Source organism: Acomys russatus, chromosome 13 (assembly GCF_903995435.1).
Source record: "Acomys russatus chromosome 13, mAcoRus1.1, whole genome shotgun sequence".
Lineage (NCBI taxonomy): Eukaryota > Metazoa > Chordata > Mammalia > Rodentia > Muridae > Acomys > Acomys russatus.
This window is the reverse complement of record NC_067149.1, coordinates 22,954,001-22,981,519: the sequence shown is the minus strand read 5'-3', so window position 1 is coordinate 22,981,519 and position 27,519 is coordinate 22,954,001. Positions and strand designations below refer to the sequence as shown.

At 41.7% G+C, this 27,519-nt stretch overlaps 1 protein-coding gene across 1 annotated transcript in view; it reads right to left on the bottom strand.

Moving 5' to 3' along the window:
* The window catches only part of Slc25a26 (solute carrier family 25 member 26), a 130,633-nt gene that overhangs the window by 18,080 nt on the left and 85,034 nt on the right, over nt 1-27,519 (bottom strand). Inside the window, exon 6 of the mRNA XM_051154948.1 lies at nt 13,491-13,535. Within this exon, the coding sequence (XP_051010905.1) occupies nt 13,491-13,535 (45 nt within the window). The remainder of the gene's footprint in view (nt 1-13,490; nt 13,536-27,519) is intronic.

Sequence of the window (27,519 nt, the reverse complement as noted above, 5' to 3'; positions counted from 1 at the left end):
CAAGTCCCCAGAGAAACTAAAACAAAGTCAGTGGAAAACTCAGGGCACAGGACACTTCCAGCTACTAGCACTTTACACAATAGGACCCTCACCAGAGGCTCCGGAGAGGTGTGCAGAGGTCAGAGTTCTGTTGGCCTTCGGACAAGGAAACTGAGGCTCCACGACTTGAAATCACTGCAACGATACTGAAATGCCCAAGTGAGGAGCTTATGCCTGTAATCCTAGCACTGAGCAGAAAGACTGCTATGAGTTGGAGGCCAGCCTGGGCTACAAAATGAGTTCCAGGACAGCCTGGAATGAGATGACTCTCACTAAAAACAAAACAAAACAAAATGAAAACCAGGCTGGCTGCCTGGCTAAATAAATAAAGCACTCATAGTATGCTGTATTCATATCAATTTGCCTCATTAAATTAGAGATTTTTAAAGTGAGTAACTGAATATAAAATCTTGGGAAAGTAATATTGAGACTGACCAATCTAAACAGATGAGAGCCATTTACAGATGTTGCATCGAGGAGTCAAAAATAAGAATAATAAGAACGGTGCTGACAAAAAGTACTATATGTAAATTAGAAAAATATTTGAAATTGTATCTTAGCTCTTGTGTTTGCAAGGATAGGAGGATGGGATAAGCAAACCAAAGCAAACCAAAACAAAAACAAAGAAGCAAACAAAAATTCTCTGGAAAGCTAAGGAAGGTCACCCACAGAAAGACTCAATATCGGCTATATTTAAGTACGTTCAGACCATATTGGAAACAGAATAAAAATAAAGACAGCACCAGCAAAGGACCACACGGCTCCTACTGATGCTGCTGGACTGCTCACTAAGCAGCTAGCATATCCTAAGTGGGGCACCGGAGTCTTCCAGAGCATCTGACCTAACTTTGCAAACACTGTGTCAACCACACAGCAGGAGGGATGCAGAGGTTAAGAGTAGTGTTGAGCAAGCTGTCCGAGGTCATAGCACAGCCAGCTTGTTTTGCTCTGCACAAAGCCAGAGACAGACAGAATGGTCTGTGTGCTTTTTTCTCCAGGTTAATGACTGCCGCAGCCGAACATGCAGCCTGCGAGAAAAACACTTTCATTCCAGTAACATCTGTTTAATTACTGTAGGTCTGTAACAGAGCTTTCTTCTTGATGTTTTGTTTTCTTGCCTGAAGAACCTTTCTGAACACACACGCACACAATTTAAGCTTCCTTAACATTCTCAATCTCAGTATTTCCATCTCCAGATAAGTGTAACTGTCACCGCTGTGAAGGCAGACAGATGGCTGAAGAGGTGAGGGAGAGACAGAAAGGGGCCCAAACATCAAGAAAAATGTTCAAGTCTCAATTTTTTTTTTTCTTTTTGAGACAGTTTTTCTGTGCAGCTCTGGCTGTCCTGGACTTACTTTGTAGACCAGGCTGGCCTTGAACTTACAGAGATCCACCTACCTCTGCCTCTCGAGTGCTGGGATTAAAGGTGTGCTCCACCATGCCCAGGCCCAAGTCTCAACTTGTAAGTTAAGTAAGAATTAAAAAATACAGAAGGCAATAAATAAATAAATATAAAACAACAACAAGAACAAAAAATAGAAGGCCACATATTCACAGGTATTTGTATCTGCTCTCAACTCTGTATTTTTCCCTCTTTCTTTTCAAATAAAAATTAAGTTTTGGGACTAAAGAGATGGCTCAGAAGTTAAGAGCACTGGCTGCTCTTCCAAAGGTTCTGAGTTCAATTCCCAGCAACCATATGGCGGTTCACAACCATCTACAATGAGTTCTGGTACCCACTTCTGGCATGCAGGCAAAATAAATCTGCCTGTATGAATAATAAACAAACAAATAAATAAATAAGTATTTTTTAAAAATGAAGTTTTATGATGATTCTATGGACATTTATTTATATCAAAGAGAAATTCAAATTTAAGGGTTGAGACTAGCCATCAGAATGTGCTTAACTTCTTCAGTTTTCCTTAGGTAAAACTTTCTTAATATGGGGTAATAAGAAAGGAAATATTTCTAATAGCGAATGCAAACAAACTTCTTCTAAAATAACATTAGAGTTATGGAAACAGCAGAGATTCTGAATACCTTCCATAGTTCAGCGATCAAAGCTGACTACAGAAATCTGTACAAGCCTGAGCCTCAGGTCTTAGTGACTTCAATTTCACAAGAATTGCTGTAGTCTAACAGTACACAACTCACAAACGTTAGCCTGGTTCTTGTCTACTGGTCACTCGGGGCACTGCTACACATTTCCCAAATGATTCTTCACTTTTTTTTTTCCCCTCTTCTTCTTTTCTGTAGTGTTTTATCTTGTAACTTTGTCTAGAAACCCCTATGGAGACCAGGCTAGTCTTGAACTAAAGACCACAACCTGGTCTCAGCCATTGTTGAAGGCCTGTTCGAGGAAGAACAGTATGAGACACTCTAGCTCTCCCACGCCCAGCCCAGCATGGCAGATGCAGTAACAGCACTCACAGGCGAGAGGTCCAAATAGCAGTGTGAGGGATGGCTTGGAGGTCAAGCGTGGGCAGGTGTCTTCCACTAAAGCACACCACAAGAGCTTGTTTTTTTGGTTTTTTTTTTTTTACTGCTAAAGACCTACCCAAACAAACACTACTGTTTGATGAAAGACAAACTGAGAAGAAATGATTTAGCTACAACCTAGAAAAAATTCACAATATAGGACTTGTTCAACTGTCCATTCAAAAGGACCGTGTGCCTTGTAATCTTGTTAAGATTATGAAATTTTCTATGTGGTTTTCAAGGGTCCATAATAGGTTACTTCAATTCCAAATTGATGACGGCAGATGACTGAGACAACATGAAGGTGTTTACATCTACCGAGTTCTTCAGATCACCTCTGGGGAGACTCACGGTTGTGACTCCACCAACAGGTTTTGCCACACAGCAGAGGCAGCACACGACCACTACGTGGAAATGCTGTCACGGGAGCTGACCAAGCTACTGTGCAGCCTTGTGCAGCATTCCTAACCCGTCCTGGCAGCTGTCTGTGACTTCCCTGTTCAGTCAGATGAGCCCTCTTGTGAAGTAGTCACACACCAACATGTGTAAGGCAGAGATTTCAAAATAAGCTTTGGAAACCAGAAACAACAGAAAGCACGAGGGAGACAGCCAACACAATGGTTATTTATGCAAGTGTGCGTGGAACCCCATCACGGAAGACTACTAACCCTCGACAATTAGCAAGCTCCTATCAGTACCCGATGCAAAAGGCAGACCTGTGACGAATATAAGCAGGCAATGACAACGTCCATTCATCTTCATAGCAACATGTTGTGGAGAATGTGACACAAACGCCTACAAAGGGTGGCTCTGGGGTGACCTTTATATAAACCCACTGAATCCTAAGAACTATCCTCAAGGGACTGAAAAGCCAGCCTATGACTGACTTTTATTAACTCTGGAGCACATGAAAGGGAAAATAGCAGCAATGACACTGCTCTTCATGAGCAAGCTCATATGTGAAAAGAGTAAGAACTAAGGGCTGGAGTCCGATACCTGGGTTCAAATCTCAATGGTACTCTTTAGCTCCTGCACCTGGGACCAAGGCCTGCCGACTGGCATGCTCTGTCTGTCTCTGTCTCCCCCTCCCTCTCTCTACCCCTCACTTTTCCCCCAACTACAAAATGAGAACTGACAACTATCTCCAGATGAGTCACAAAGATTAACACCAGATCACACAAGCACAGTAGTGACAACAGGGCCCAGTACACTGTGCCTTTAAGAAATGCTGGCTACAGCTTTTAGTATTTCTGGCATGGTCACTACTGTTGCAGAATGGTGACAATACGACCCAGCACACTGTACCTGTACGAAATGCTGGCTATAGGTTTTATTGTGTGCTGCACAATATAGAGTGCTATGAGCAAATATAAAGCCATGTCTCCGGCATGCCCAGCTTTCCCATCCACGCCCGTGAGAGGCTCGGCTCTTCGGTCCTGCATGCATGGCGGGAATCAGATATGAACGTAGATCTTCACCCATGGCCTGCCCTGGAATCTGCTCATCTCACAGCTGATGTGTGTTTAGGGATGACATGTGCTCGTGTGCTTTACTAAAGAGACTCTTGACATACCAGAAATCACAGGACCTATGATCAGAATCACAGGAGCTTTGATTCCCAAGAGGAAGCAAGGAAAGGTCCTACCTTGAAGAAGATGGATGGAGAGCGTCTCACTAGGGTGAGACCCGGCCTCAGACCTAAGTAATAATGATGAATGGGACTTGAGGAGACTGAGGGAGAGAGGAGAATAACTGTAGCACAGAGTTGGTAAAAAGTCTGAGTGTGTGTGTGTGTGTGCGGACATCTGTGGATGTTAAAAGGAAGCCGGAAAATGGTGTCAGATTCTCGGGAGCTGGAGTTACAGGTTGTTGTGAACTATGCAGTGTAGGTGGCTTGGAAACTAAACTCTGGAAAAGCACTATTAACTCCAGTCCTGAGTGGTTTGTCTGACCATCCCTCTTTATCACCCTATCCCCTAGAAAATGCCCGATGCGCACGTATTTCAAAACACCATGTTGTATACCTCAAATATATACCATTACTTTGGAAAAGTAAGAATAAATCTCTCACACACACATAATGACACATCAAATGAACAGATAAATGACACCTGCAGCAGAGGGCCCAATCCATACAGTCATTGCAGAGCAGTGCAGGTTGAGCAGTGGGCTGGCTGTGGGATTAGGCAGGGAGGAGAAGGAGCAACTGGGGAGTTCTTCTTTTTAAGATTTTAGAGCCGTTTTAGCAGAGGGCATCTGATGTGATTCACCTCAGTCAAAGAGTACTTGGTCTACCCGGTAAAGAAGGAATCTAGGGCGCCCAGAGCAGAACCACACTGGGCATAGTAACACACACCTGTAACTCCCACACCCACTCAAGGGGCTCGGGAAGAATTCAAGGTCAAGGCCAGCTCGGTTTACACAGCAAAAACCATGTCTCAAAACACCACGAGTGTAATCGGGGGAGCATCCGAGCTGCAGCTCAAGGAAGTTAAAGGATGAAGCCTGAACAAGGCTTGCTGATGGGACCGACACACAGAGATAAGGAAAGGGCAACTCTGGAACAATCCCCGGGGTTCTACTTGAGCAAGCAACAAGAAATGGCCATGTGTCTTGAGAGGAGATTTAGAAGAAGGGGAGCAAGGGCTGGATATGTTGTTCCAAACTGGTTGCCCTGTGGCACCTTAAGTGAGATGTCAAGTGAGCTGCGCATCCTAGGCTGGCATACAGAGGAAGCAAATGCTTTGAGCTACACACTGCAAATTGGGACTACTGTCCACTCAAGGACAAGAATATGGCAATGCTACAAGGTCTGTCAGGATAAGAAGTAACAGCCCAACCATGTTTTTCTTATTAAGTTGCCAGAAAGTTTCAAAGGAACCATTAATCTTTTATTCCTTGAAACAGACTCTTGCCACGTAGCCCAGGCTGGCATCAGACTCACAAGGCTCTGCCTCAGCCTCCTAAGGACTAAAATAAACAGATACACACCACCATCTGGCCCAAGATGTGCACAAACCGCAAAGAAAAGATCTTTCCCTAAGGTCAAACACAATAATCTACTCCTTCATTTGCCCTCCTCAAGATGCACTGTCATTTTTTAGTCAAAAAATTATTTTGAAGAAACAATATATTATGGTGACATCTTAGGGACACAGGAGGGTGGTTCCCCAACTAGCTTGACTGCTTCAGTCCTCTGTGCGCTATGTGCCTCTGCTCTACTTCACTCACCTGCAATCCCAGGGGACTGAACAAGGTCTGGCTCAGAACAGGGCAGTGAGGATGCACCAGCTTGCTCACACTACGGTGGTCTGGGCCATTTGCCTGAGAGTAGGAGGAGCCGCAGCCTTATGTGAATGCTGTCAGTTTGGTTCCGAGATGTCTTCAACACAGCACAGCAAGTACAAAGCAACTGGAGATAGCAGCTGGGAGGCAAGGGTAAGTCTGAACGGCCCAGAGCTCACAGCTTCGAGTACGAGATCAAAAAGCCAGGTAGTTAGAGCTCATACCTTTCATCGTAGCATGCAGGAGGCAGAGGCAGGCAGAGCTTTGAGTTTGAGGCCAGCCCGGTCTGCAGAGTGAGTTCTAGGGCAGCCAAGGATACACAGAGAAACTGTTTCAACAAAACAAACAAAAACACCTGACTAAACTTTGAAAGATACATCCCATCTGGATCCTTGAAAGTACATTTTGGGGAGATGGGGTGTCTGGAAAAGAAATACAAGGGAGCAGGTTGATAAACCATTGCAAGGCATGGCATGAAGAGCTGTGAGGGCCAACATCCCCACATATACGAAGTCCTAGGTTTCTAGTGATACAAATGCCACTTCAAAAAGGTGGAGCTGTGGCGACAGCTCACTGGCTAAAATACCACCACACAAGCATGAAAACCAGACTTCAGCGTCTCCAGATCCCACATGAAAGCCAGGCAGGGAATCCAAGCATTTGGGAGGCAGAGGCAGGGCTCTCAGGGCAAGCTGGCTAGTCAGACAGCCAGAATTAGCAAACAGGTAAAGTAGGAGACCTACTTCAGGATGTAAAGCGGGGAGCTGGCTGGAGAAGAAAATCAGCATCCATATCCACACGTGTACTCAGATACATGCCAAACATCACACATACACAGCACACAATCATAAACACACAAATTACTCACTCATACACTCACACACACCACATATAAACCCCACACTCTCATATGTGTGCAAGCACACCCACACATACTATACTATACACATGTGTGCAAACATGCACTTACATGTGCACACACATGTGCTCGTGAACACACACCACACATGTACACATGTGTGCATGTATGCACACATGTACATACACATGTGCATACACACACTGTGTAGGTGGATGATAAGTTAGAAAACTTGTTAGAACTTTGGCCACGCATAAATTACAGCCAGTATCGACAGGTTTAAAATGACTGTCAACAAAGCATGGTAAATAATGTGACTGAACAGAAGAGAAAAGCAAAGTCATGTTTTGTAATGGGTCTGGAGGCCAGACAGAGACAGCTTAATTAACAGAAGTTGGGGACAATGGGAGGAAGTAAGTTTAGAAGGAAGGTGACCACTGTGATTTGGACAAAGAACATTTAGGACAGTGGCGTCCACCCACCACTCTCACTGCACACTGCACTATGCACTACTAGGGTCCTGGCATGAACACAGCGGAGACATCCCCCATATAACACAATCTCCTGGTGACTGCAAAACTTCAGTGGATAAAACCACAAGCACAAAAATAAGTGTCCCAATGTTTCTGCTTCCACAAATACCCCGTGATCATACATTTAGATGTTAAAAAAAAAAAAAAACAGAATATATGAAAAAATGCACACTGTTATTTAGCCTTGAGGGAAATGCAAATCAAAACTATGATGAGACACTGGTCTACAACTATTAGAATGGCTGTTTTCTTTAAATCACCTAAAATGTAATGGCAAGTACACAGAACAGGACTTTCACACATGCTAGTGAGAATCACTGGACACACACACACACACACACACACACCACTTTATGGATTCTTACACAATTAAGCACACACCCTCCTTCCAGGCCAGACAGAGAAAAACATATGCCTATACAAATACTACATGAGGGTACACACCTGTATCCACTGAATAACCGCTGAAACCCGAGACCTGCTCACATGTGTATCACTGTTGAATGGAGCCACACTTTCTGACATGCCACAGTGACAAAAAGCAAATCAACACAAAGACCACGCAGCACTACAGAGGCGGAAGTCGAGCATGACATGCGACATGGCACATTCTTCCTGTTGATGTGAGGATGGGAAGCAGTGACTGCTGGGGTCTTGGGGTGGAAAGGGCACTGGGGACACAGCTGGCCATGTGTATGGTAGTGGCTCTAAACACTGTCAGAACTAATGTATCCTTTAAAGGGTGACATTGACTGTAAGCATAGTTTTCCTTGAGAAACTGAAAGATACATAGCACTCTACACATGCTTTTAATAAGGCTGGAGAGGTGACTCAGTAGTTAGGAGCACTGGTTGCTCTTTCAGAAGACCTGAGTTCAATTCCCAGCACCCACATGGGTGCTCACAACTATGTGTAACAATAGTTCCATAGGACCCAATGCCTGCTTCCGGCCTCTGCAGGCAGCAGGCACACATGTAGTACAGAGACATGCATGCAGGTAACACATAAAACTAACACCTTTAATCCCAGCACTTGGGAGGCAGAGGCAGGCAGATCGCTGTGTGTTCGAGGCCAGCCTGGTCTACAAAGCGAGTCCAAGACAGGCAAGGCTACACAGAGAAACCCTGTCACAAAAACCCAAAACCAAAACCAAAACCGAAACCAAAAACCCAAAAATTAAAAAAAAAAAAATTTAAACACAGTACTGTTATCTGTGATTACTATAAAAAGTCCTAGTGATTTCTTAATTAGCTAGAATTCTGCAAATGTCCTTCAAAATCTGGAAAGAAATGAGCCGGGCCCGTCCTTCTTCCCTCTTTGGGCCTCCGAACATTCCTCTGTGGACTCAGTGCCAGGGTGACAGAAAGCGCAGTCTGTGTGAATGCTGGGATTGAGGCACTTTAGACAGGGGCTCTTGTTTGCTGGACAGCTGTTCGCCTCACTGTTCTTTTGTCACACACTAAAAAGGGGAACTGGTATGCTAAGGGAATGTGACCTTCTCATTGGATAGCTGTTACATCACGCCTTCAAACACTGGCCAAGGGACCTGTTTTTATCCTGCACCGTGACGGAAACATTGAAACATAACAACAAAAGACCCCAAACTCCACTAAATGACTGGTACTACCTTTTAAAATCATCAGATGTAAGAAATCTTTAATGTTCTAGTTTATTTTAAACCTTTAAAAATGTACATTTATATTTAAGTGCATGGTTTGCATGTGTGCGTGTGTGCGTGCGGGTGTGTGTGTGTGTGTGTGTGTGTGTGTGTGTGTGTGTGTGTGTGTGTGTGTGTGCACATGCACGGGTATGTGAGTGTACAAATTGGGAGTGGAGTGACACAAATGCATGCCAATGCATGAGATCAGAGGTTAGAAGGTAGTTTTTAGAAGTTGGTTCTCTCCTTCTACCATGTAGATCTTAGGGACAGAACCTGGGCCACCAAGCTTGAAGGCAAGTGCCTTTGCCTGCTGAGCAATCTTGCCAACTCCAGCCTCCAGTTTACTTTTTATTTTTTATGGGATTTTTTTATTGAGTATTTTTTACATATACATTTATGTTATTACACATATATACAATAAACTACCTACAGCAAGAAGAACCACAAAACAATCAGGAATTATATAAATGTTACACTCCTAGTGTTTTGGCTATTTGTACTTGACAGCCTTGAAGAAAACATATTTCCTATCTTGGTAAGTCTAAAATTCTGATTATAAATCAATATCTGTTATATCTCACCAAAATCAACTTAAAACATCTTTCTAGAACTAAAAACATCTTAACCCCTAAACAACTAAGCTTAATTGTAAAACTAAACTATCTGGTCTTCATCCCCATCAGAGACTTGAGAAGGAATAAAATTAATTACCCGAGTATACAGGGAGTGTAGGTTAGCAGCTTCTCAAATGAGAAGATGACAGAGCTTGCTGCCTGAATGGTCACTCAAAAGTCTCTATAATGTTGGAGCATCATCTTCACCCTTGTGGCCCAATATATCTGACAGACATATTTGTGAGGTAGGAACTATTGAGGACTTGCTTATCCTGTCTTTGCAGAGTTTGGCCGCTCGACTCTGCCTGCATCCAAGCTTGCCTATTTTTAGGCAAAATTCTGTCTGTAATAGAAATGAGGACATTTTTTCCAGTGGCTTGTTTGCCACATTTGAAGCCATCTCCATAGGGAGGTTCTTTGATGCTCATTATCTTCTTTGAGGTAGGCTGGGTATTGACAGGAGTTAACCTGTCTCATTGTCAATCAATCTTTAAAACAATAAAAAAACATTTTTAAATGCCACATTCTGTACGACTCTGAGGTTTCTGAAGACCTTACCTGTTTTACCTTGTCTTTCTATAGAATTATATCTGTCTGTTATACCTAGGATGTATATTCTTGTGATAAAAATAAACCAGTAATTGATATCAGTTTACCTTTTAAAAGAGCAATGTTTTGAATTTACTTATTATTCTTTGATACACAATTTTTAATAGGATTTATTTCGGAGTCCAAGCTAACTCTTAGGATACTTTAAAAGAATGCTTTCTATAGGTACACCACACATAGAAATCCCATACAACTATGGTGGCATTAGCTTGGTTGTTTGTTCCTTTTTCCTGCAGCAGTCCTGGGATTGTATTTGGGGTTTTAAGCATGCTAGGCAAGCACTGTACCTCTGAGCTGTCCCTGGCCCCAATTCCTACCTCAATACTTTGCCACTTTCCTGTCTGGCTATTTATAAACCCTTCTCCCTTGAACCAGAACTTCCAATCTTTACGACACATGGTGTACATCGCGATACAATACAGCTCCCTATGTGTTTATGCACAGTGCAACACTGAAGTTGTACATGATGATGCTGACCATACCATGTAGTCTTCTTTTTATTAAGTCCTTTACAGTGCTGACAAAGACCCATGTAATTCATAACACTACCACTGCCCCAATGATGAAAAACAAGTGCAATGTAATTCAATCAATTTCTTCCTCCTTCCTTCCCTCTGCATATGTGTGTGTGTGTGTGTGTGTGTGTGTGTGTGTGTGTGTGTATGGACGCGCGCGTGCATGCACATGCCTATGTGTGGAAGTAAGAGAATGACTTTTGGTAGCTGATCCTTGCCTCCTACCTTGTTAAAACACTTTCTTTAAGACCATCTGTTTGTTGCTCATGGATCGGGAGAATTAACATAGTAAAAATGGCCATCCTACCAAAAGCAATCTACAGATTCAATGCAATCCCTATCAAAATACCTCCACAATTTTTTGAAGACATTGAAAGTTTAATTCTGAACTTCCTATGGAAAAACAAAAAACCCAGAATAGTTAAAACAATCTTGTACAATAAAAGGTGCTCCGGAGGAATCTCCATACCTGATCTCAAACTGTACTATAAAGCAATAGTAATTAAAACAGCATGGTACTGGCACAGCAACAGGCTGGTTGATCAGTGGAATCGAATCGAAGACCCAGATATGAATCCACACACATATGGTCACTTGATTTTTGACAAAGAAGCCAAATTCATTCAATGGAAAAAGGATAGCATCTTCAACAAATGGTGCTGGTCTAACTGGAGGTCTATGTGTAAAAAATGAAACTGGACCCATATTTGTCACCTTGCACAAAACTCAAATCCAAGTGGATTAAAGACCTCAACATAAAACCAGAGACACTAAGCCACTTAGAGGAAAAAGTGGGAAAGAGCCTGGAACATATTGGCACAGAAGACAACTTCCTGAACAGAACATCAACGGCCCAGGCCTTAATGTCAACCATTAATAAATGGGACCTCATGAGGCTGAGAAGCTTCTGTAAGGCAGGAGACACTGTCAAGAGAACAAAGCGACAGCCTACAGACTGGGAAAAAATCTTCACCAACCCTACATCTGACAAAGGTCTAATATCCAAAATATATAAAGAACTCAAGAAATTAAACACCACCAAACCGAATAACCCAATTGAGAAATGGGGCTTGGAACTAAACAGAGAATTCTCAACAGAGGAGTATCAAATGGCTGAGAAACACTTAAAGAAATGCTCAACCTCCTTAGTCATCAGGGAAATGCAAATCAAAACAACTCTGAGATTCCATCTTACACCCATCAGAATGGCTAAGATCAAAAACTCAAGCGACACCACATGCTGGTGAGGATGTGGGGAGAGAGGAACACTCCTTCATTGCTGGTGGGAATGCAAACTAGTACAGCAACTTTGGAAATCTATCTGGTGCTATCTCAGAAAACTGGGAATAGGGCTTCCTCAAGACCCAGCTATTCCACTCCTTGGAATATACCCAGAAGATGCTCCAGCACACAACAAGAAAATTTGCTCAACCATGTTCATAGCAGCCTTATTCATAATAGCCAGAACATGGAAAAAGCCTAAGTGTCCCTCAGTAGAAGAGTGGATAAAGAAACTCTGGTATATATACACTATGGAATACTACTCAGCTATTAAAAACAAGGAATTCCCGAAATTTGTGGATAAATGGATTGAGCTAGAAATGATCATAATGAGTGAGTTAACTCAGAAGCAGAAAGAATCAAATGGTATATACTCACTTATATCTGCATACTAGCCCAAGGGGCATGTCCCACGAAAGCCTTCACTTACCAGGAAACTGGGACAGAGGGGAAGGCATCCTATTGGGACTCTAAATGAGAGACGCATGGGAGAATAGCAAAATAAAAGGATACAGAGGGTCCTAGAAATCTACAAGTAGAACAATATGATAGGCAGATTTGGGCCCAGGGGTCCTGCTCAAACTAAGGCACCAGCCAAGGACAATACAGAAGGTAAACTTTAAACCCCTTCCCAGATCTAGCCAATGGTCAGAATATTCTCCACAGTTGAGTGGGGAGTGTGATATGACTTTCTCACGTACTCTGGTGCCTCACATTTGACCATGTCCCCTGGAGGGGGAGACCTGGTGGCACTCAGAGGAAGAACAGCAGGTAGCCAAGAAGAGACTTGATACCCTATGAGAATATATAGGGGGAGGTAATCCCCCTCAGGAACAGTCATAGGGGAGGGGAATAATGGGAAAATGGGGGGGGGGGGAGGAATGGGAGGATACAAGGGATGGGATAAACACTGAGATATAACAAGAATAAATTAAAAAAAAAAAAAAAGACCATCTGTCCACACCATCTGTCCCACACCTATTTCTGCCTCATCTCACATAGCTGTGCTGCTATTACTGCTATATACTACCATATCTGGCTTTCTATGAAGGTTTTAAGGATTGAACTAGATTGTCAAGCCTGTGTGACAAGTCCTTTCCCCTTCTGAGCCATCTTCCCAGTCCTCACTGTACACCTAAAGCAATCCCTTCTCAAATGAGTGCTCCCCCACCCCAGAAGGTCTACTGAGGGTCAGCAACAGAGGGGAAGGTCAGTCAGAGCTCCTAGCCTGGGCTGCTCCTGCCTGCGCTGATGTGGTAGCTAGAGGGGTTTGGGCCTAGCTATCTTTCCATTTAGCCTCATTGTTATTCCTTAATCCCTGCAGGCCCACTTACCCACACGTGCTCACACACACCTTTCAACTAAGCAGAGAAAGGAGGGCAGTCCAGGGAAAGCAAGACATGGTGTTTCTGAGCATGTGGGTTTCAGCTCCGCCTGCTGCACTTGAGAGCACACACCTCAACAATGTCTCAACTAGGGCAAAAATCACATGAAAAAATACTTTCAGCTGTTCGTAATTTAAAGATTTTAAACTTCTACTCACTATTACCTTCTCCAATTGCACACCCACACTGTCAGGCACTAGGAAAAATCTTCACATGATGATTAAAAACTTACTTTCAAGGATTCCCACAAGGGAAACTGGACCAAGGAGAAAGGAATCTGGAGAAAAAGAGAGATCATGCAAATTAGGTAAAAATATGTAAGTGCTTGACCTGACATTACTGTTAAGAACCTGCAATTATTACAGTGTTTCATTTTATTGTATGGCTGCAAAAAGGCTGATATTGGGCAAATACACAGGTGCAGCACATGTTTAAAAAACTGAGAAACTCTGGCCAAACTCTATTTCAAGTTCAAGCAACTGTGAAGCCTTGTGGAATAGAGAGAGAATTGCAGCACAGACAAGGCTGACATAGAAAAAAACTGCCAAATATCTCCCATTGTAATATAACAGTAAGACCCAATCAGGTTCTACATGAGAGCTATGGCTGTGTCCTCCTCAGCAAGCAGTGTGGGGGTTTGGAAGAGCAATGAGAAGAAGAGAAAGGCTGAGAGAGAGAGGAAAACAGGGAAAGGTGGAAGATGGAGACAATGTGAAACACAAAAGGGAGAAAGAAGAAAGTGAAATGAGGTGAGCGAGGAGTGGAAAAAAGAAGTGAGGGAGGACAACAGGGGAAGAGGGAGAAGGAAGCAGGCAAGAGAAGGCAGGCATGGAGGGAGAAAAGTGGGGATGGTGGACAGGAAAGGAAGAGGGAGACAGGAGGAGAGGATAGAGGGGAGGGAAGAGAGGAGGGCCAGGGCCACTCACAGGAGCATGTCAACATGGCAAGCTCCAAGAACCTGCAGACTGCCAACGAGGGGACAGCTGCAGCCTTGAAGAAGAGAGACTCTCCGAATGATGCTCCCCACAGACTCCAAAGTAAACCATTGAGCCAGGGAGAGGGTCCTGGGCAGTCGTCAGGAGAGGCCACGATCACAATACAGTGAACGTGTGGACTATGGGACAGAATCACCAAGTCCTCAGTAAGCTGTTCCTCACATGAGCCAGTCAGTGCTGTTATCAGACCACCATCTTGATAGATGAGGAGGCTGGCTTCAAAAGAACTGTGTAACTTGCCAAAGGACACAGTTAGGAACTTCGGTCAGACTAGCTGGCTTCAGGGCCCTAATTGCTATTTTACTTACAAAGACATCTAACCATGTTTGACGGCGTATAAATTCACACATAGTGTAACCTCTTCATTCATAACTGAACTTCTTGAAATTCTACATAAAGAAACCACACTCACATTTCCAAAATAAGTGAACTCCAGTGGACTCGAGCGGCTGCTTACCCATCACTGCCTGGCACACTCAGTGCCAGCAGAGGTGACACTCAGGGACATAGTGGCCCCAGTGTTGCTGGTGTCTATGTACTTTAGTTACAGGTATAGAGTGCGCAGAATGTGCCCATGTGGGCTGTGGGCAGTGTACATCCCCACACCTTTTGGAGGAATTAACAGGTGTGTAACAACTATTTATCATCACATGAGCTCAGGGTGGGAAGCTACTGCTGTACTTAGAACTCAAAGTCCACCAGCACCTGTCCAGAGCAGACAGTGCCCCGACTGGGACTGACAATGGGCACAAAGAGAAGATCTGTCCTACACAGAAAGGTAATGGCCGTGTGTGGAGGTGGGAGGGAGTGGGCGCTGTGTGTCACGGTTAGTAGTTTGGATTAATTTGACAAATGAAAATGTCAGAGAAGTTGGTCCATGTCATAAGTAAGCAGTCACTCACTCTACATGTCAAAACACCACAAGAAGTTAAATTAGGTTTAGTGTTTTGATTCCCAAAAACGAATCTGATATTGTCCATTCTGAAACTCAAGAACTGTATTTTCATGAAATGAAATATCAAAACCAAAAACCTGGCTGTAAAATAGGCTTCTAAAAACTTTTCTAAAGCCGTAAGAGATACATCCAAAAGGAGTAACAGGCAGGACTTGGAATCTTCTCATTTTAATTTTCTTCTTTGGAATTTTCCCTCCCAAATGTGAAGACACAACATTCTATAACAGTATTAAATTACATGCTTGAAAATGAAAAAGGCTTAAACTAGTGTAAAAATTGTCACCCGAATTACTCATTTTTAATTAAATAACCTAAGAGACTGCACAGGATGTTACCTGAATTTATTTGGCTCTTAAAACTATTCAATTTAGTTCCAGAGGCAGCGGCCACTGTGACCTCTGTGAGTGGTTTCCTGGAATCCAGCTCTACCTGCAGTTCCAGAGGTGGCAGCCACTGGGGACTTCCACCAGGGGTGAGGTCTGCCCCGGGCCAGTTCCTGCGTCCCAGCTTTGTCTGCAATCCCAGAGGCTGTGGCCATCAAGGACTACCAGGGACAACCAGAAGCCTAAAGGATAGTGTAAGAACACACTCAACAAAATCTAGGGGCTATGGCACCACCAGAACCCAGGTATTCTTCTACATCAAGCCCTGGGTATCCTAAAACAACTCAAGTGCAGAAAAAAGACTTTAATCTAATTTATGAAGATAATAGAGGCCTTTAAACAGAAAATAAATAAATGCCTCAAAGAAATACAGGAAAATACAAGCAAACAGGACAAGCAAATGAATAAATCCCTTAAAGAAATACAAGCACACAGGAGAAGAAAATAAAGAAAACTATTCAAGACCTGAGAGGGGATACAGAAGCAATAAAGAAAACACAAACTGAGGCAATTCTGGAGATGGAAAATCTAGGAAAGAGAACACAAACTACAGACACAAGCATCATCAATAGACTACAAGAGATGGAACAGATAATTTCAGGCATAGAGGATACAATAGAAGAAATATATACATTGGCCAAATAAAATGCTAAATATGAAAAAAAAATTCTAACACAAAATATCCAGGAAATTAGGAACATTTAGAGGCCAAACCTATGAATAATAGGAATAGAAGAAGGAGAAGATTCCCCAGTTCAAAGGCCTAGAAAATATAACCAAATCATACAAGATAATTTCACTAACCTAAAGAAAGAAATGCCTATAAACATACAAGAAGCCTACAGAACATCAAATAGATTGGACCAAAAAAGAAAATCCTCCTGCTGCATAATAATTAAAACAGTAAATGTACAGAACAAAGAAAGAATAGTAAAAGCCACAAGGGATAAAGGCCAAGTAACATATAAAGGCAGATCTATTAGAATTACACTAGACTTCACAACAAAGACTTTAAAAGCCAGAAGGGCCTAGGCACATATCTTGCAGACCCTAAGAGATCACAAATGCCAGCCCAGACTACTATACCCAACAAAACTTTCAATCACCATAGAGAGAAAGATATTCCATGACAAAACCAAATTTAAACAGTATATTTCCACTAACCCAGCCCTACACAGGACACTAGAAGGAAAACTCCAACACAACAAGGATAGAGGGTAACTACACCCAAGAAAATAAGAAATAAATAATTTCACACCAGCAAAAACAAAAGTTCCAAGGGAAGCACACACATTCACACTACCACCACCAATATTAAAAGTACAGGAATCAACAAGCATTGGTTATTAATATCTCTCAACATCAATTGACTCAAATCCACAATGAAAAGACACAGGCTAACAGAATGAATGTGAAAACGGGATCCATCATTCTACTGCATACAAGAAACACACCTCAGCAACAAAGACATTATATCTAAGAGCAATGGGCTGAAAAAAGGTTTTCCAAGCAAACGGACTCAAGAAATAAGCAGGAGTAGCTAGTCTTATAACTAATAAAATAGACTTTCAACAAAAATTAATCAAAAGAGATAGGGAAGGACACTTCATACTCATCAAAGGAAAAATCCCCCAGGATGACATCTTGATTCTAAATATCTATGCTCCAAATGCAAGGGGACCCACATTCGTAAAAGAAGAGTTGCTAAAGCTTCAATCACACATTGGACCCCACATAATAATAGTAGGAGACTTCAACACCCCACTCTCACAAATGGACAGAAAATAAACAGAGAAATAATGAAACCAACTTATGTTATGAATCAAATGGACCTAACAGATATCTACAGAATATTTAATCCAAACACAAAAGAGTGTACCTTCTTATCAGTACCTCATGGAGCCTCCTCCAAAATTGACCACATACTCAGGACAAAGCAAGCCTCAACAGATACAAGAAGATTGAAATAACTCCTTGTATCTTACCATACAACCATGGATTAAAGCTGGACCTCAGCAACAACAAAAATGACCTCATGGAAAACAGCCTACAAACTCATGGAAACTAAACAACTCTCTATTCAAGGACCATTGGGTCAGGAAAGAAATAAAGAAATTAAAAATATTCTAGAATTCAATGAAAATAAGGTTCAACATACCCAAACTTATGGGACACAATGAAATCAGTGCTTACAGGAAAATCATAGCACTAAGTGCCTTCATAAAGAAACTGGAGCAATCACACACGAGCAACTTAACAGCACTTCTGAAAAACTGTAGGACAAAAAGAAGCAGACACACCCAAGAGGAGTAGATGGCAGGAAATAATCAAACTCAGGCCTAAAATCAGTAACTTAGAAACAAAGAGAACAATACAAAGAATCAACAAAACTAAAAGCTGGATCTTTGAGAAAATCAACAAGATAGACGAATCGTTACCCAAACTAACTAAAAGATGGAAAGATAATATTCAAATGAACAAAATCAGAAGAGAAAATGCAAATAACCATTAGGTTTTATTTCAAAAGTCTATACGCCACAAAACTGGAAATTCTAAATGAAATGGATGATTTTCTTGACAGATACCCTTTACCAAGTTAAATCAAGATCAGGCTAATAGTCTAAATAGTCCTATAACCCCTAAAGAAATATTAGCAGTCATTAGTCTAAAAAAAACAAGCAAACAACAACAACAAAACAGGACCTCATAGTTTCAGCACAGAATTCTTTACAGACTTTCAAAGAAGAGCTATTATCAACATTCCTCAAATTATTTTACAAAATAGAAACTGAAGGAACATTGCCAAACTCATTCTATGAAGCCAGTCACTTTGATTACCTAAATCACACAAAGATTCAACCAAGAATGAAAATTTCAGACCAATATCCCTCATGAACACTGATGCAAAAGAAAATGCTCAATAAAATCCTCACAAACTAAATCCAAGAACACATCAAAAACATCATCCACTATGATCAAGTAGGCTTCATCCCAGGGGTGCAGGGGTGGTTCAACATACAAAAACCCATCAATGTAATCCACCATACAAACAAACTGAAAGAAATATACCACATGATCATCTCATTAGATGCTGAAAAAAACCTTTGACAAAATCCAGTACCCCTTCATGATATTAAAAAAAAAAAAAAAAAAAAAAAAAAGTCTTGAGAGATCAGAGAGAGATACAGGGCCCATTCCTTAACATAGTAAAGGCAATATACAGCAAGCTGATAGCAAACATAAAATTAAATGGAGAGAAACTTAAATCAATTCTACTAAAATCAGGGAGAAGACAAGGCTGTCCACTCTCTCACTATCTATTGAACACAGTACTTGAAGTTCTATCTAGAGCAATCAGACAACTAAAGAAAATCAAGGGTATACAAATTGGAAAAGAAGTCAAGGTGTCACTATTCACAAATAATATGATAGTATACTTAAGTGACTTCAAAAATTCTATCAGAGAACTCTTACAGCTACTGAACTCCTTCAGCAAAGTGACTAGATACTAAGTGAACTAGAAAAAAAATCAATAGCCCTCCTGTATACAAATGACAATCAGGTTGAGAAAGAAATTAGGGAAACAACATCTTCACAATAGGCACAAATAATATAAAATATCTTGGTGTAACTCTAATCAACAACGTGAAAGACCTGACAAGAACTTCAAGTCTCTGAAGAAAGAAATTAAAGAAGATATCAGAAGATGGAAAAATCTCCCATGCTTATGAATTGGTAGGATTAATATAGTAAAAATGGCCATCTTACCAAAAGCAATCTATAGATTCAATGCAATTCTAACACAATTCTTCACAGACCTGGAAAGGGCGATTCTCAACTTCATATGAAAAAATAAAAAACCCAGAATAGTGGGGGAAAATCCTGTACAACAAAAGAATTTCTGGAGGTATCTCCACTCTTCATTTTAAGTTGTACTACAGATCAATAGTAATAAAATACACATGGTATTGACATAAAAATAGACAAGTTGATCAATGGAATACAAATGAGGACCCAGAAATAAACCCATACATCCATAGACACCTGATTTTTGACAAAGAAGCGAAAACCATACAATGGAAATAAGAAAGCATCTTTAACAAATGGTGCTGTTCTAACTGAATGCCTGCATGTAGAGGAACAAATAGATCCATATTGATCACCCTGCATAAAACTCAAGGCCAAGGGGAACAAGACATCAACGTAACACCACTAAGTCTAATCGAAGAAAAAGCTAGGGAAAGACTTGAACTCATTGGAACAGGAGACAACTTCCTGAACAGAACATCAACATTTCAGGCACTAAGATCAACAATTAAAAAACGGGACCTCATGAAATTGAAAAGTTTCTGTAAGGCAAAGGACACTGTCAAAAGAATAAAATGGCAGCCTACAGATTGGGTAAAGAGCTTCACCAACCCTACATCTGATGGAGAGACAATATCCAAAATATATAAAGAACACAGAAATTAGACACAAAACCCCAAATAATCCAATTAAAAATGGGGTACAGAGCTAAACCTATAATTCTCAAGAGAAGAATCTCTAAGGACAGAGAAGCACTTAAAGAAATGTTCAACATCCTTAGTCACCAGGGAAATTCAAATAAAAAAAAAAAAAACAACTCTGAGATTCAATCTTAATCTGTCAGAATGGCTAAAATCAAAAACTCAAGTGACAGCACATGCTGTAGATGATGTGGAGAAAGGAGAACACTCCTCCACTGCTGGTGGGAGTGCAAACTTGTACAACCACTTTGGAAATCAATCTGGCACTTTCTCAGAAAGTTAGAAATACTTCTACCTCAAGACTCAGCTATACCATTCCTGAGCACATTTGCTCAACTATGTCCGTAGCAGCTTTATTCGTAGTAGCCAGAATCTGGAAGCAACACAGATGTCCCTCAACCAAAGAATGGAAAAAGAAAACGTGGTAAGCAGGGTGCAACGGCACACACCTGTAACCCAAGCAGAGGCAGAGATAGGTGTGAGTTCAAGGTCAGCCTGGTCTACAAAGCAAGTCCCGGACAGCCAAGGCTATACAAAGAAACTCTGCCTCAAATACCAAACCAACCAAACCCTGGCCCATTAAAAAAAGAAAAAAGAAAAAGTAACAAAGAAAAAAAAAAAGAGTGGTACATTTATATAATGGAATACTACTCAGCTATTAAAAACAAGAAAATTATTAAACTTGCAGGCAAATGCATAGAACTAGAAAATATCACTCTTAGCGAGGTAACCCAGACCAAGAACACACACTTGGTATGGATTGACTATTAGCCATATAATACACAGTGCCCATACTACAAGCCACAGACCCAACAAAGCTAAGTAACAAGGAAGGCCCAAGGGAGGATGCTTGGAGCCCACTCAGAAGGGGAAACAGAAGAGACATCAGAAGTGAACGAAGAGTGGGAACTGGGTGGGAGAGGGTGTAGGGAGGGGAACGAGGGAGGAATCAGATGGTCGGAGAGTGGGGGTGAGAGGGCTGGGAGAGAAGGGAAACTGAGTGGAGGAGCCCCTTAGGGACAAGCTGGAGACCTGTGTGACAGGATAGGGCCCTGGGAAGACATGGGGGTGACTCTAGCTGAGACTCCTAGTAGTGGGGGAGACTGAAATGGCCACCTCATAGCCATGCAGGATTTCTTCTGGAGAGAGGAGGACACCAACCCACTCATAAATCCTTCCACCCAAAATTTACCCTACTACAAGAAATGCAAGGATAAACATGGAGCAGAGGTTGAGGGAATGGCCACCCAATGACTGTTCCAACCTGAGACCCAACCCACAGGAGAGAGCCACGCCCTGACACTATTAATGATACTCTGTTATGCTTGCAGACAGGAGCCTAGTATAACTGTCCTCTGAGAGACTCCACCCAGCAGCTGACAGAAAAAGATATTGAGATTAACAGCCAAAACAGTAGGTGGAACTCGGGAAGTCTTGTGGAAGAGTGGGAGGAAGGATAGAAGGAACTGGAGGGGACAAGAACTCTACAAGAAGACCAACAGAGTCAACTAACCTAGGCCTATGGGGACTTACAGAGAATGAAGCCCTAACCAAAGGGCAGGCACAGAATGAACCTACACTTATGTAACTGATGGGCTGCTTAGCCTTCATGTGGGTCCCCTAGCAAGTAAAGTGGAGGCTATCTCTGACATGGACTTACTTGACTGCTTTTAGATCACTTGCCCCTGGCTGGGCTGCCTGGTCTGACCTTAGGGGAAGAGGATGCGCTTAGTCCTGATGTGACTGGATGTGCTGGGATGGGTTGGTGGGGAGCGGGGTATTCCCTTCTCTGAGGAGAGGTGGAAGAAGGGGAGAAGAAGGTGGGAGATTGGGATCAGGAGGAAAGGAGAGAGGGGTGCATTTGGGGTGTAAAGTGAGTAAATAAATAGATTTTTTAAAAGACTATCAAATTTTCATTCCATAGATAAACATTTTGCCCTTTGCTTCTATTACAAGTCAGGTGTGAAATTCTTCCTTCAGATTAGAGGCAACTTACATATCATATATTGGAGAGCTTGGGCCTAACTATTCCCAGGGACAGTCACTTTACAAAGAAAGCCCACAGTGAGCCCCAGTTCCACTCTCTACAGTAAGGCAATTACATGTGCTATAAATGCATGAATATATAATTATATTTTGGGGCTCTTAGTACTGAAGGGTCCCTCATAAGATAAACTCCTGATGTGTGAAAATGTTTCAAATGTTAAGTCAGAACTGTACAGGCGACTTACTGTTATTCACATAAGAGGTGAGGGCTATGAGGATGAGCCACACAGTTGTCAGGCACACAGAGCTCTATGCTGCTCCTAACATGGGCTATAGGAGAGCTGCCTTCCCCCTGCCCCCAATGTCTGGTTTGAAGTGAAACAACACTGATGTTTCTTCAAACCATGGAATTTCATACCTCAAACAGATGTAAGCTGTTATTCTAAAATGCTTTATAGATGAAGAAAATGAATAGCTATATACAGAGGCCTTCTATTCCAAACTACAACATAGCCATTTTATTACACTGAAAGTTACAAAGTAGGCCACTGTTGTGACCTGTTTAATGCCTCCATTTAAGGTGTTCTGTTTGAGTAAGGCTGTTAAGACCCATGGCACTAATAAGTGAGCAGCAATAAACCCGCCCACCATCAAAGAGGCAGAAGCAGGGACCCTACTACCATTCAACATGGGGCCACTCAGAAACAAGAACAGCAGCAGTTCTATCCTAGAGCATATGTAAGGATCCTGGGTGATAGAAAATAAAACTCGGGTGTCCCCAGCTGGAAGTGCTGGCTTCACTAATGACATGGACAATGTACATGGCTATATCACAAGCAGGACTTACCTGTCCCCAAGTATTGGACTGCAACAACTATGCTTGAATTCAATCAATGCTTCTAACCTTATGATAGTAAGATAAATAACCTTGTAGTACGGGTAGAGAGCTGGCCCAGTTCCCTTTCCAAGGGACCCTCCGCGGGAGAGCTCTCTTCTGTGGCATAGCACTTTCCAGACGGTGCTTCATTTAGCATTTCCCATTCTAGTGTCCCACAAATGATAGCCACTTTCCTCGTGAATGCTCAGTCTTTTCTGTTCAATTCCAGTGGTGGCCAAGGACAAATGATGGCAAGATATTAAAAAACAGACAAACAAACAATTCCTTCCTTCAAAGTGACTTTCATTCTAAAAAAACAAACAAAAACAAAAAAACAACAAATCCAGGTTCCAATGACAGCCATCCAAAGCCTGCTAGCAATTGCATATCAAGACAGAGTTTCAACAGTAAACACCTCTGACTGAAGAGTAGCCATCCACTAATCAATGTTGCACATAGAGAAAAATGTGTATTTCAACAAGAAATAAAACTAAACGGTGAAACACTGCAGGGTGGAGTAGCACATCTCTTTGATCCCAGCACCCAGGGGTGAGGGTAGAGGACCCTGTCTCAAAAAGAAGAAAGGAAAATAATGAAAGGAAACCATTTTAGGTTACTTAATATGACACTCTAAGATAGCTTTCCAAATTAAGCACAAGATGGTATGAGAGGGAAAAAAAATCTAACAGAGAGAAGAAGATATAAGTGAGTGTTCTGAAGCTCAAATAAATCCTAAAGACCACCAGGGAGAGTCACTGAGGGCACTGTTAGTCTCTCCATCTCTAACTCAGGCGTGACATACAGAGGAGACTTACCACACATGTGGGGCTCATGGAACCATCACAATCACTCTACCTGGCTACAAGTGGCTCAGTGTATCAACTTAGATGTCACTGTGCCAGTCACATGACACTGGTGTAATGAAGAGAGATAAGAAAAGTAATGAGCACATGAGACAGTTAAAAGCAGTAAGAGCTAGCTTGCCACAGGCACAGGAAATGTCAAATAAGTCTTTAATTCATTATTTTTCTAATTCTCTCCCTCCCCCCCCCCTCTCTCTCTCTCACACACACACACACACACACACACACACACACACACACACACACACACACACACACCAGGGTTGGAGGGCCTGGTTCTTTCTTTCAAAAGGACACATTAATGCTCTGTTATACTAAGGTGTCCTCTTTCTAACTGACCCCAAAAACACCACAGAGAAGAATCCAACTAAGTCAGTCAGCTGCAGGGTGTCTGCCACACAGACTTTGGAGAAGCCACCTGAATGTGGCAACTGGGTAGGGAACTTCAATAGATCAGCCCACTGCCAGCACACAGGAGTACAGAATTGTCACAGAATTCTCACTCCCCAGTAAGGGGAGTCATGGTAACCCAATCCCCAAAGGAAAATTTAAATTTAATATAAAGTTTAAAGTTTTGTACATGAAGCTACTTAAGCCTTTCCCAGTACTGACTGACAGAAAACACAGAGGCAACCCTTTACAGAGGGCAACTCCAGAAAGGGTCATGTGATGAGTATTTCACACAGCTAAGTCAGGGGCATAGCTGCTCAGTTATTGTGAGGCTTACTATTAAGAAATATAAAGGTTTCAATTATTTGTGTGATAGCCAGATTAAGAGAGAAACTGAGAAACAAACACAGTTTTATATAAATAACTTTAACGAGAGAGACAGAGACAGAGAGAGAGAGAGAGACAGAGACAGAGAGAGAGAGAGAGAGACAGAGAGAGACAGAGAGAGAGACAGAGAGAGAGAGAGAGAGAGAGAGAGAGAGAGAGAGAGAGAGAGAACTGTGTTTGTCTCACTGATGAACCCTCAGCTCAGCATGAGCCTCTGCCTCTCTGACGGTCATCAATGAGAATCTTTCTTTCTTCCTCATATTTGTTTTCCTTTAGAGAGTACTTCTCCTCAGCGGCACACAGACACTTGAGGTTCTGGTCCATCAGGCTGACCTGCTCATCCGTCTCTGGGCTTCTGGACTGTCAGCTCAGCTGTCAGTCATTCCAAATCTCCTTGAAAACTCACCACCTCACAAGCCATCTCTCTACACTCTCCCCGCCTTTCCTGCAGTGCTCTCAGCTTCCTTTAGCTGAATTCCCCTGAGGTCCATCTTTCCTCATTTTTTCGAATCTGGATTTCAATCACCTCCGTATCTCTTACACTCTCTCATCAGCAGCTTTTGGCTTTTGTAGGGCAGTGGCTAGACACTCCTGGGCAGGGTCCAGCTCCTCTTCAACCCGTTACATCCCACGGCTCAAGATCACCTCAGCTTCAGCCTGTTCCCAGCACACCTTCTCCCCACATGCCACCTCAGTGGTGGTGATTGAGCTGTGACTGCTACCCAGCTGCTTAAGGAATTTGGGTTACTTCCTCTGCTCAGCACTGTAGCCCTTTTCTGAAGTCTTCAAGGCAAGTATCACTGTTTTTAGGAAAACATTTAAGTATTGATCACCTACCTATGATAAAACTGCTCATCAAGATAAGAACAGGTAACATGTTAAAAAATAACAGCACATTGTATTCTCAATGCTGAACACTAAGTGCCGGCAGCTCAAGATTAGGAACAAGGCAAGGGTGTCTGCACTTCTCATTTCCATTCAACAGGGTACTAGAGGTACTAGCCAGTGCAATCAAGAAAAAAAAAAAAAAAAAAAAAAAAATTAAAAGCATAAAACTCAGAAGAAGTCAAATTACCTTTACTTACAAATAACAGTATTATTTAAGCAGAAAATCCTAATAGACTAAAGGGATTAACATATAAGTGTCTATCTTAACAGAATTTCTAAAAAATAAAGAACACATTAGCATCAAACAAACAAAAACAATATTGAATAAGCAATTCTGCTTACACTGCCATCCAGGCAACATAAACTACTTAGGAATAAGTTTAACAAGAAGATATGTAGCACTACAGTCTCAAAGTTAGAAATATCATTAATGCAAACTAAAGTTTGAACTAAAGGCTATGTTGTTAATAACAATGCTAAAATGTCAATCTTCCTCCAAATTATAAATTCCATGTAATTCCAACAACAATCCTAGCAGAATGCACTTTATTTTTTAAAAACATACATTGACAAACTAATTCTAAATGAAAGTGTCATTATAATCTACATGTAATTTCTTGTACATTGGCTTTTTAGATTTTATTTTATCTGTATTGACTGTTCTGCCTGCATGTATGTATATGGGCCACATGTGTACCTAGTGCCTGTGGAAGTCAACAGATCATGTCAGATCCCCTGGAACTGGAGTTACAGATGGCTGTGAGCCACGATGTGGGTTTAGGAGCTAAGCCTGGGTATCTGAAAGAACAGCAGTGCTCTTAACCAGTGAGCTACCTCTCTGGCTCAAGTACATTGATTTTTTTTTTCCTAGAAATTTTCATCTACATGAAAATGTTAAAGAAGTGATAGCCACAATTATCCCTGAAACACATCAAAGATAGGATTGCCAACAGAACTTGATTTCAAGATTTTTTTTTCCTATAAATTAAATACCTGGGACAGGAAATAAGACAGCAATCAGGAGAACATAAAGAACAATGGAAAACAGGGAAATTCAAAAACAGTATTTGCAATAGATAGTACAACAACAGTGCATACTCACATGCCCACGATTAAGCTGTGACTCCAACATCTTGGACATATATAAAAACTAATGAGGGATGAGTCAGAGCCCTAACCATAAGAAAGTAAACACATAAAACTGGTAGTAGAAAAAAGATGAACATGTATTAGTGACCTGGGAAACAGGAGAAAATTTCTCTGAAAAGAAGTAATAGCCATAAAGGGGGGGGGGGTAGAGGAAAATTAGATTAGAGCAGATTTTATAATAAAATCACCCACTTTGAAATTTCTATGTAATCTCAAGGACCTTCTAACAACCCTGACTAGCTTGAAAATAGGAAGAGTGCTGAAGACTCCAGGCTTCTCTATGTCAAAAGCTGCCACAAAACTACGATGAGCAGAACAGCGTGAAACAGGCAGAGGGTAATGGGGTAGCACAGCAGTCCAGAAATACATGCTACATACACATGTAATGCTTTCCACATCAGTACAGAGACCATCGCTGCTGCTGGGAAAACCGGATGTCCACTTGCAGAGGGATGAGATTGGACCTCATGCTATACCCTAAGCAAAATTCAATTCAAAACTTACAAAAAACCCAGACACGACATCTAAAACTATAAAACTCTTAAAACTAGTAAAGTCTTAACACTTGATTCAGTTGATTTCTTGCAAATAACAGAGGAAATGTGACAAAACAAAAACAGATGCAGCTACAGCAAAAGGAAGCCCAAGAGAGGCATCAGTCAACAGAATTACAACCCCGAGGAAGAAAAATAAAATAAAATCAGATTTGATAAAGGATTAATATCAAAGGTTTCTGCTGAAAATGTACAAAGACACAAACTAACAAAACAATAAAACAATCTGATTTGAAGGGAAAGGACTGGAGTAGATGATTATCCCGGAGCAGATACAACAGTCCACCTAGGCGCCTGTGTGCGCAACCACAAGGGAGCAGCAAACT